Source organism: Nuphar pumila, chromosome 10, assembly GCF_984573655.1.
Source record: "Nuphar pumila chromosome 10, dmNupPumi1.hap1.1, whole genome shotgun sequence".
Classification (NCBI taxonomy): domain Eukaryota; kingdom Viridiplantae; phylum Streptophyta; class Magnoliopsida; order Nymphaeales; family Nymphaeaceae; genus Nuphar; species Nuphar pumila.
In genome coordinates this window covers 4,176,388-4,188,446 of record NC_143258.1, presented here as the reverse complement: position 1 = coordinate 4,188,446, position 12,059 = coordinate 4,176,388, and the positions used below count along the sequence as shown (strand labels likewise).

The 12,059-nt window shown below is 35.7% G+C and overlaps 1 protein-coding gene across 2 annotated transcripts in view; it reads left to right on the top strand.

Moving 5' to 3' along the window:
* The window catches only part of LOC149823296 (folylpolyglutamate synthase-like), a 105,923-nt gene that overhangs the window by 4,542 nt on the left and 89,322 nt on the right, over positions 1 to 12,059 (top strand). For both annotated transcript variants that reach the window (XR_016434745.1, XM_090018765.1), the window contains exon 3: positions 9,948 to 10,013. Coding sequence is in view for 1 of the 2 variants with exons in the window: in XM_090018765.1 (XP_089874891.1) it covers positions 9,948 to 10,013 (66 nt within the window). In the remaining variant the exon portion in view is untranslated. The remainder of the gene's footprint in view (positions 1 to 9,947; positions 10,014 to 12,059) is intronic.

Genomic DNA, 12,059 nt, shown 5'->3' with positions numbered 1-12,059 from the left:
TATACTTTTCAAGAGTTCCATCACTCTTGGTTTTAACTTTGTAAACCTATCGACAACCTATAGGTTTTTTGCCTAGAAGAATATCTTGAATAGTCCAAGTGTTAGCCATTTCTAATGCTTCTAATTCTGCCTTTACGACTTCTACTCACTCTGTATGGTTTTTGGCTTGAGAATAAGATGACAGTTCTACGTATGATTGTATTAACGCAATAACTGCCTTGTATGTGGGTGAAAAGATTCGTATGACAAATTTTTCAGGAGGTCTAGATATTTTGGATGACCTTCTGGTTTGTACCTCAAAATATTTTTTTAATGCACATGAAAAATTCGATTTTCTACATCTTGAATATTGTAGACTAACGTCCCTATGAGTTTGCTCTTCACTATCAACATTATGTTCAAAATCAATAGTACTTTGATCATTGTCTAAATCATATTCATGATCACATTCATTAGATTTTGAAGTCAAATCTATTAAAAATGAATATTCAATGACTTCTTTGGGCTTTTCAAATTCAAAGAAACTTTTTTTTTTCAAGAAAGATACATTTCTTGATACATATAATTTTCCATTTTGAAAATCAAAACACCTATAGCCTTTTTGATTATCTGCATAACTTAAGAAGGCACAATGAATCACATGGGGGAAGAGTTTATCATTCTTGTTGGTGAAAACAAAACGTTTGCATCCAAAGACCCTTAATTTAGAGCAATCAAGAGATAAGTTAACAAGTTTTTCAATTGGAGTTATATTTTTTAAAGAGGAAAATAGCATTCGATTAATGAGATAGGTCAGTTAGGGTAGCTTCTGCCCAAAAACCTTTTGGAACTTGATTTGCTATTAATAAAGTCCTAGTGGTTTTTATAATGTGTCGATGTTTACGTTCGACTAGCCATTTTGTTGTGGTGTACTATGGACACGATCTTTGATGTGTGATGCCATGTAAATTGAGATAGTCTTTGAATTCTTTGGACAAATTCTCTCCCTGAATCAGTGCGAAAAATGAAAATATCATTTTGAAATTTATTTTTAGCCATTTTATGAAATGTTTTAAAGTGTGAAAAACCTCAAATTTATGCCTAAGGAAGTAAATCCAAGTATGCCTAGAAAAGCCATCAACAAAAATTATATAATATGCATATCCACCTTTTGAAATGACCGGTGCAGGATCCCAAACATCCGAATGTATTAACTCAAGTGGTCTAGAAGAAACAAAAACTCTATCATGAAACAATAATCTTTTCATTTTGCTAAGGATACAGTCTTTACAAGTAAAACTTTTAGAATTACAAAATTTTCCTAAACTTGAAAAATGTTGGATTTTAGACATATGAGGATGGCCAAGTCTTTTGTGCCATAAATCCAATTATATTTTCTGAACATTATAACAGAAAGCATTCTTGGGCAATTCCAAAAAAAATCATATAATAGAGTCCTCCTTTTCTATGGCCTTCCCCAATCAGCTTCCCTAACTGACGATCCTGGACCAAACAACTATGAGAAGAGAAGAAGATATTACACCCATAATCAGATATTTGAGAAATAGATAAAATATTTAGATTTAATTTAGGAATATATCTAACTTCTGGGATAAAGAATTTTTTGGACATAAGTTTTTCAAAATTTTCTACTTTTTTTATTTCAAGAGCTGGACCATCAGCTGTGAAAACTTTTGACACACTTGAGTTATTTTGAAGACACTCAGATAAGCTATTGATATTCAGGGTCATATAAAAGGAAGCACCAGAGTTAATGAATTAAGAAAAGTTACCTTGATCGAAAAAAGATACAACTGCTCCAGTTGAGTCTTCAATTTAGGGGGATGCTCCTTTGAGAGGATGTTGAACGAGCTCCATTAATTGAGCTATAGAGACATGTGCATCTTGATTTTTTGATTCTGATTCAACAAATACAACTTTCTTTTTTTCTCTTCTTTTTAACTTTGGACATTGAGGCCTATAATGCCTCGACTCATGACAGTGGTGGAAAATGACTTTTCTTTTGTCAAAGTCACCATTTTGTTTACCAAAGTGGGGTGACCTATAAGTACGCACATAATTTCTCGGTCTAGATACAACTAGAACAGAATCATCTTTAGACTTTGGAGTATTTTTTCTAAGTCTATTTTCCTCCATAGTCAGTTCCTCTTTAGTATCAATGATAGAATGAACCTTTCCACGATATAAAAGAGCTGATTTGGTTGATTCAAATTTCGGCCTTAAATCATTTATAAACTGCTAAAAATGTTTCATATCGAGTTGCTTTTGACGAAGCTCGATATCTTCAAAACAATGCCGTTTTGGCTCATGAAGAGCCAATTCTTCCCAAAGTTCGGATAACTCATTGTAATATTCTCTAATAGTTTTGTTTTTTTGAGTCACCATCTGAACTTTGTCTTGCAAATTGCACACATGTGCAATATCTTTAAGGGAATACATATTTATAAGATATTCCCAAGCTTTATCGGCTTGCTCAAATTTTGGTAAGACAAAGCATTTCTTAATGTAAACGCTATTAATTAGCCATGACATAATTTTGGCGTGCCCTATCCTCCACTCTTTCCATTTTTTCTCATAGGTGGCCAAGGCCTTATTCTTCTCTCCTTCCGTGAGAGGAACTTCTTTGTCATTCTCAAATTTTGTGAGAACTAGTTTAAGTTCCGAATCGGAACCATCCACTATACCCTACAACCCTATTTTTCAAATGTGGTGCAGCTGGTGCTTAATGATCAAAGCCTACATCACATAATTGGTATCATTTAATTTCATGGGCACAATGATGATCTTATCATTGTCATCCATCTTTTACAAGGGTGAGAAGAAAAGAAGGGATAGGTGAGAGAAGAAAAAGAAAGAAAAAAAGAGATAAAAGAGGAGGAGAATGAGCACAAACACAAATTTCCGTAGCCAATCTTCCTCCAAGCTCTTTCTTTCTTTAAAGAGGATCTCTTGAACCACGAACAAGAGAATGAATCACTCTTTGCAAAGGAGGCACGAAAAACGAGGTTGAAGTTCTCCAAGATCTAAAAATTTTCAATGCTCTTATACCATGTAATGAAATGGTGGTCTTCCACAAAAGCACGAAAACTCACAAAGGTTGTTTATTGGGGATACTACGAGCATAACCAATAAAAGGGTATAAATAAAATAATACACTAAAAATAATAATATTTTATTTCTCATAAGAAATGCTTAAGAAGCATTGGAATACAAAGGAGGGGGTCACCCCTTATATACAAGAGAAGAGTGAAGTGAAAAGAGTTCTTAGAGAGCTCTTCCTAAGTCCAACGACTCTATTTATAGCTGTTGGACTAGGTCCAACGACTATAATGTTGGTCAAGATCTAACTAGATATTGACTAACTAGTTCAAAATAAACTAGAAAATAAAATAAAAGAACAAAAGAATAAAATAAAAGAAATAAAAAATATAAATATATATTATATTATTATTTTATATATATATATATATATATATATATTACATGTTACATTTTAACAATGTTCTTCAAGTATCCTATAAATTAATTGGTCTGAGGTTATGTTGAAGTAGTTCCATCCGGCTATCAACAAGTCAATACATGAAAATAAGTTCTTACAATATGAAGCATAGTTAATGAATAGAATATTTCTAACCTATTATTCATATGTGAGATGGTCTTTGAAGCATGCAGCTGGCCTAAGGTTAAGGGCTTTTCATGATCCACATTGTTACTTGCAACTTGGGTGATAATTGTATAGAGAAAAAGAAAAAGATGCCATTTGATTATAATGTGGTGGGGTGATGTCATCTCTGTGTATTGCACATTGAAATCATTCAAATCAATGTGTTGAAACCTATGGTACCCGGGCACTCCATTTTTCCCTCCGTACCTGTGTCGACACGCGTATCCCCATGTCGACACATATCGACACCCGGACACACCATTTTACCCTCTGTACATATAAGTTTGTATTTAATTTATAATTTAGAATTATATTCAGTTTATAACTTTGCATATGGTTTTTATTGATTTAGAGAAGGCATACGATAGAGTACCTAGGGACGTTCTCTGGTGGACAATGATGAAGAAAGGTGTTTCTCTCAAGTACATTAGTATAATTAAAGATATGTATGAAGGAGTAGTAACCAATGTCCGCACTTGTGGAGGGGTGACAACCAATTTCCCGATAACGGTTGGGTTACATCAAGGATCTGCTTTAAGCCCTTTCCTATTTGCGATAGTGATGGATGAGCTTACGAGATCAATTCAAGAAAATGTACCGTGGTGTATGTTGTTTGCTGATGATATTGTTTTGATTGATGAGTCTAGAGCTGGGGTTAATGCTAAGTTAGAATTATGGAGACAGACATTGGAAGCTAGAGGTTTTAAGTTGAGTAAGAGTAAGACTGAATATATGGAATGTCGGTTTAGTAAGCAACGAAGTAGTGATGGGAGTGTAGTGAAGCTTGGTGAGCAAGATATACCGGTGAATGATTATTTCAAATATTTGGGATCCATCATTCAAAAGTATGGAGAAATTGATGGAGATGTAAATCATAGGATAAAGGTTGGGTGGATGAAATGGAAAAGTGCTACTGGAGTGCTGTGCGATCGTAGAATGCCATTGCGGTTGAAGGGAAAGTTTTATAGGACGACTATTAGACCCGCTTTACTATATGGTACGGAATGTTGGGCTGCCAAGAGACATCATATTCAAAAAATGAGTGTAGCTGAGATGCGGATGCTTAGATGGATGTGTGGAAATACAATAAAAGATAAGATTCGGAACGAAGAGATACGTAAGAAGGTAGGTGTTGCACCCATTGAAAATAAGATGCGAGAGAATCGTTTACGGTGGTTTGGACATATTCGGCGAAGGCCTAATGATGCTCCAGTTAGAAGGTTGGAGAAATGGGAAAATATATTAGTTAAAAGAGGTCGGGGTAGGCCTAGGAAGACTTGGATGGAGATGATAGGAAAGGATATGAATGCTTTGAACCTCACCGAGGACATGGCGTTGGATAGAAATGATTGGAGGAAAAGGATTCATGTGGAAGACCCAAAATGAATTTCTTTTTTGGTTCATATCGCTGACCCCAATTGTTTTGGGATGAAGGCGTAGTTGTTGTTGTTGTTGTATATTCAGTTTATAACTTTATATTTTCAGTATATAATATATATTTTAGATATAGCATATATATGTAGATTATATTCAGTTTATTTTGTATTTATGTGATATTATATATATATATATATATATTTAATATAGGGGAATGAAAACCTCCCCAATGGAAACCCTCCCAAACCTCCCTAATGAAATTTTTTTGGTGTTTTTTTTTTCAAAATTCTGACCGTACAGATGTGTTCAGCATGATTGATTTACTATAAATCGACACTTGGATCATGAATTTTGGATAGAAAAAATGGTATTTGGAGCCTCAAAAAGTTATGAAAAATGTACGCCGTTGATTTTGAAACTTATAAAAACCTATCAATGCATTGGAATCAAATGCTCCAAGAACTGATTCCTATAAAATCAAGCATATAGATTAAAATTTTGAAAAAAAACACACCAAAAATCCAATAAAACGTCCATTGGGAAGGTTTGGGAGGGTTTTCCATTGGGGAGGTTTTCAATTCCCTATATATATAGCCATGTTCCCGTACCCATATTTTTTGGCATTGCCGTGTCGTACCCGTACCCAGGTGACATAGGTACCCATACCCAGGTGACATAGGTTGAAACCCTTGAAAGACTGGAATTTGTGAAAATGAAGGGCCTGTTGCTGACTGATATTTATCCCGTCAAGGAAAAGCAAGCTACCAGGGACTACCGCCTGTGCATCTACCCTGTTGCTGGTGTCGTTTTCAAAAGGCATGATAGGTATGACCGGCGCCAAGCCATAGGCAACCAAAGGAGCACCATCACAATGCTCGATGGCCACGGCCTGTGCAACACAAGAATTACCAGAACCAGCCAAAATAGGCCCTGATCCAAACAGGCTTAAGGAATGGGTCAAAGGCTGGTAGTCTTTGCTAGGAGAGTGCAAAGAGTAAGCTAGATTAGGAGAGGGGACATTCGGTTGTGCTTCCTGGCAAATGACCTGATTGGAATCAGATGGAGATGGGGCAAGCGATGGGGGGGTGATCCGTGGGCTGCGAGAGAAGAGGCTTAGGAGGGTTAGTGATGATGGCCTTGGATGTATTGGGAGGGGTGGAGAGTTCATTGCTTAAGGGAGATACTGAAGAATGAGAGGGTACCGAAGGGGCTTCGAATAAGTTGGCTTGGGAGACGAGCACCTCTCTATCCAGGAAGGAAAGCTGCTTCCTAGCAATTCTGCAGTGGTCCACACGACTTCATGCTGAGAGTTCGCTGGGCCTATGAGACTCAACCACAGTCAGAGAAGAATGCCCAGCAGTGGATGCTCCCCCCTTCACAAGAGTGTGGCGATGGTCAACTGGAACAATGGTGGCAGGGGCAGAAGGTTGACGGGAAAAAGCTTGATTCTTAAGAGCGGACACCATCTTAGGCTTAAATGAGGCCTCAAACACAAACTGCACTATCGAACAAAGCGTGCCATTGACATGAACCTCCATGGAGGTAATAATGGGAAGGGGCTTGGGTAACAGGAAATAGTCATGCAAAGTTGATTCTGAGGTGGGCTCGAGTAGCAACATCCATAGACCCCAAAACACCCCCAAAGTCACGTGCTAGGCTGTCGAAGACTGAACAGTTCCAAAATTCTGGAGCAAGACCAGTGACCTTTACCCAAACTGGGGAAGGGTGACTGTTTCCCTCTAATGGAGGGTCTCCTGGATGCCAGGTTCGAAGAACGACAAAGTCTCTGTCCACCCGCCATGCACGAGCCACTAAGGCAGCCATAGTCTGTCTCAATCTCAAAGAAGACAAGAAAAAAACTATTCTTGAGCATGGAAAAGGTCACTGACCCTATTGGTTTCCATGCAGCTCTGAGCAGATCGAAAACTGGTTTAGCGTTGAAGCTGTTTCCTGTGTACCATCCTGCTAATGTATCTCCCATTAGCCTGGACGCAGGCACTATGGAAAGATCCTGAAACCTGAAGCACCAGCTTTTCGTCAACCAAGGATGGAGCATAAATGTAGGTCTAATAAATTGCTACATTGCCACTGATTAATAGATGGTATGCAGAATTAAACGAATAACCCCCAATAGTAATTCATAAAATCAATGTTCTAAGAGTCGGAGCTTATCATACAATACTTTATGATATATATTAACTTTAGAAACAAAATGACTACATACACCCTTAAAACTAACTGTACAGTATGTGTTGTAGGGTACATGTACTTATTGTAGGATAAACCCCAAAATGGCGCACCCAACACTGTTGGAATTGTAATTTCTGTTTCTTTTTTGTCTTTCATTTTTTTGACAAAGTCCAACCAGTTTTGGCTGGATTTTTTAGGGACCTCGTAACATATCTAACTTTATTTTCATCACATTGGAAATGCATTTTAGGGTGTTCTAGAATTGGGTTTTGGGGTTCTCCATCGTTTTTTTAATCTAGAATCTGAATCAGCATTGACAGAGGGCTGATGTGCATTTGTTGTGGCCAAGGAAGGTGATCTCTACCTTTCTCTTCCATTATTCTTCATTTTGATGTAAGACATCTTTTTTCTTGGTTAGATCTGTCAGTATTAGTAGTTTATAACTTTATATAGCCTTAGAAACTTTGAATATTGGTGAAGAAATGCATAGATAAATTATTTTTAGATTTTGCATTCTCATACAAATTATTCATTTCCATGTCACATGGATGCAGATGCGGGTATGGGATACGATGCAGATTCACTAGATACGATTCGGGGACACAACCGTACATATATTATATATATTTATATAATTATATATATTATCCATTAAAATAAAAAAATATTTATAAGCATATTTTTTACTGTGTCAAGCATCGTGTCACGCATGTCTCCGTGTTATACATGTCAAACACCATGTCATGCATGTCGGACAGTCTCACTCATATCTGATATTGTCACGTGTTGGATACATGTCAAAGATTGTGTGGGCGTGTCAAACATGATCTATATCATGTCTGACACGAATCACACCGAACCCCACGTCTGAATCCATGCTGTGTTGCGATTCTCTTCTTGAGGGGTGCGTCCCTGTGACATAGATTCATTGTTTTGGAGCTTTAGATATATTAGTGGAATAAGTAAGAGATCTGAGATCCACAGATGACCCGACATAGAGATATTGTGAACTAGCTGTGAAGAAATCAATGAAGCATTGTTTTTATTGATTTGTAATTCATAGTGAGCTATATCAATTCAAATTTCACGTTATAGATCACAACAACTCTGAGAAGCAATACAAATCTCCTATTATTTCAACCAATGTTCATGTAGAGATAGATGATTGCTATCTTAGAAGAGATAAATATAAGAAGAGAACAACCTCCACCAGAAGTCATTCCGAATTTTGAAGATGGGATGTTTGATGAAGATGACCCATCATTACAGCTACCAACTTCAAAAGTTGAGAAATTCCTAAGCTTATGAAGAGCAAAGAATAGAACCAAAAATAAAATGTTAAAGATTTACTTAATTTTTTTTGAAAGTGGTCTTCTCATGACTTTATAGTTAGAGTCTAGAAAATTTGAGTTTTAGGATATTAGATATTTAATTTGTTTTTAGACTGGCTTGATTGGTGCATAGTATTTGTCCCTTTTCTCTATCACGGTATCACCCGTTTGTGTTTTATGTATCATGAACTATGACTATTCAGATTTGCTTGAATGAAATCATGGTTTAATTTTTTGTAATTGCATTTGTTGATTACTCTGTTGTATGTTTACTATATTATTTAGCTTCATTCTTAATCACCATTATTTATTTTTTGCTTTTATTTTTTCTAAATCTTTTAAGTTAATGCTATGCAAATTTATGATTTTTATGATGTGTTACAATACCGTACTATGTTCTAGCTGTTATAATATGAGTTATAATATGTGTCTAGAACATTGCATAAAATAGTTATTAAAACAAAAACAGATTGCACTAATTTGCCTTCCAGTGTGCCATATATTGCCAATCATCTTCTAATAGCCTCCCTCAAGTTGTACACATGGACAACATGGACTTTATATAGCAGGACCTTCTATTAGGTAATTCTTTTGTATATGAATCTGTTGATCGTTTTAGTCTCAAATTTTGCCTTAACTTTTTATATGAAACGTTAATCAATCTCAAAGTGCTTTCTTTTTCCATGATGGATTGGATTTAGTGAAATCATAATGCACTATGATTTTCACAAAATAATACAGATCTTGAGTCTGTTCCAGAATCTTGCTCCATTTCACTAGGTATGCTTGCCTGGTATGGTTGGAACTGTCTCAACGACCATTGACACCTTATTCCATGGAGCCCCTAAACTTGGTATTAGAGTGCATTATAGTTGCCTCCTTAGTCTCGTATTCATTTGTGTGGCATTATTTTGGTTATTTTATATTTTATGATTGTTACTTATTTGTATTGTTTTCTGGGAGAGTCTGTCTTTCATTATTGCAATCTTTATGCACTCATTCTTGTATTCATTTAGGAAGAGGAACATATGTCACACTTAGATCACACTGAGTCTTTATCACATTGACATTTCCTCTTACTGTCTTGTGTTCTAATGCTTGTTAGCACTTAGGCCCCTGTATACATGGATAAAGTTCCTTCCACTTATTTCGTTATCCAATAATTTGGTAGTTATTGTAAAGATTCATGCACAAAGACTCCCATTTATGCCAGGTTGAAATAAATTAGCATTTGCTGTTTAAGCGATTATTTTCTATTTTTGTTTGTTTTCCTAATGGTGAATTCTGACACTACTTTAGGTTGATCCCATCAAAGAATTTGTTGACATTTTGTTGCGACTATATAGCTTTGGCTTGCATATTGAAGATCAGTACCTTTTTCACAGATATTAGAACTGGAGGAGTCTATTGATGGGCTTAACGTTATTCACATTGCCGGAACTAAGGGGAAGGTAATTTTTCTGATTAACAGAATGACCCAATAAAGTCTACCTAAGGTCATAAATGCTATCTTCCTTAGCTTTCCTTTGAAAAATAAACTTCTACTACTGTGCCTTTTCTTTGAAAATTATCTAATATCCTTGGTTAAGTTTGACAGAAATAGTCGGTATCATTGATTGATTATAGAACCAATCTTTCTGGTCTCTGTTAAATAGAACAGTGAAATATTTGGAGTTGCTCCCATCTTTGTTCTTGATGGATGTCTTTCATAAAAACTAAGACCTTCATGATGCTTTCAATTTTTAATGGCAGATATTGTTTGCAAGCCTGGCCACATGATGATGCTTAATTTCTCATGGCTGTTGGAGTTACCATCAAATCCCAGTTTGTATTTGCTAAAGATGCTGACTGAACAAGCATGCATCTATTTTATGGTGTAAATAAATGAATGGAAACTTGTCATTTTGTGGACATGCTTGCCTGCATGTGTAAATGGCCAGAACATATCATGAAATGGAAACTAAATCTATCTAAAATTTATATAATAGAAAATCACGAATGCTATAAATTGAAAGAAAAGAATTGTCAGAACATGAAAAATTGAAAAAGATTTAAAAAAGAGAAGTAATAAAAACTTATTTGATACCCTTAGCAAATGTAATGGTATAAAATAAAAAATCAAGATTTTTTTTATAAGAACCAACCATTGTCTTATTATCTTTTAAGACTTTGATGGAAGGTGATTGATTAACATTTTAGCCCTATAATTTTCACTGTGTCCTTGTGCAAGATACATGTGAGTATGATTACATAAGTCGCTTATCCATATTTCCTTGGTCTTTTTTTTTTTATTATTTTGGGGAAACAAATCAATGAACTGATTCACAACTTCACTCTGGTGTTCCCTGTAAGGAAATAAGCAAAATAATACAAGAGAGTGCCTCTTATGGGCTTACAAGAACACAATAGTAAAGAACACAAAGACCACTTATGGGTCAATACGGGATCACACACTTAGGGGCCAAGAACACAAGTAAAAGTATAGGATTTATTGAGAGCAAAAATGCTTGAGAAAGCATTGCATTTACAAGGAGGGGAAGACCCCTATTTATACACAAGGCGCACATAGAGCCTTTGGGACTCTCCCCAACGGCTAGAAATAGAGCCATTGGGGAGGTCCCAACGACTCTATGTACCTTTTACACAGATGCCCTTAACTCTAAGCTAAATTACTAACATATAAAAAGAGAGGAAAAAAATACAAAAAACTATTGTGCCCCTAATGGGCACAACCTATTACAATACCGTGAAAAGACTAAAATACTCATAATGGGTATTTCCTATTACAACATTATAAAAACTATATATATATATATATATATATATATATATATATATATACAACTTAATACTCCCCAGGCTGTCACAGGGATACTCCATTTTGACTGCTGTTCTGTATCCCTTTATATGCACATCATATTGGAAACTTCATAGAAATGGCCGTATCCCCGTATCAGCAGCCGTATCCATTTGACATGGTCCCCACGGAAGTGCCTAAGAGTACTATCCAGCCCTTTTCATGATTGAGCCCTTCAAAATAAATCTTGGTTGAAATGTTCATGCTGTAGTTCGACTTAGCAATCAGTCATCATTGATTCTCCAGAATATCCCACTTCATCACTCAACTCCCTTATTACCAAGAAAATCCTTATTATTTAACAAAGTTCTAGTCAATAAGTTGGATAAATTTCATCTCAGTGCCGTTACATAAACCTCTAATTTTCATTAGTTCTACTCCCAACCTTCTTAATCATCTCGAAGAATAAGAAAAGATTAAGCAGGCTGTTAGAGATATATGTCAAATTATTGAGTCTAAAACATTTTGCTGATGTCTCACTTTTAATATTTCTCTGGAATTATCCCCTCATAGATTCACCCTGAGATGTTTAATTTGGAGCTTAGCCAGTTGGTCATCAAAGATGCTACCAACCAACCAAAGGAAGAATGAAATAATACACTACTACTACTGTTAATTTTTGGTATTATCACCGTTCAGA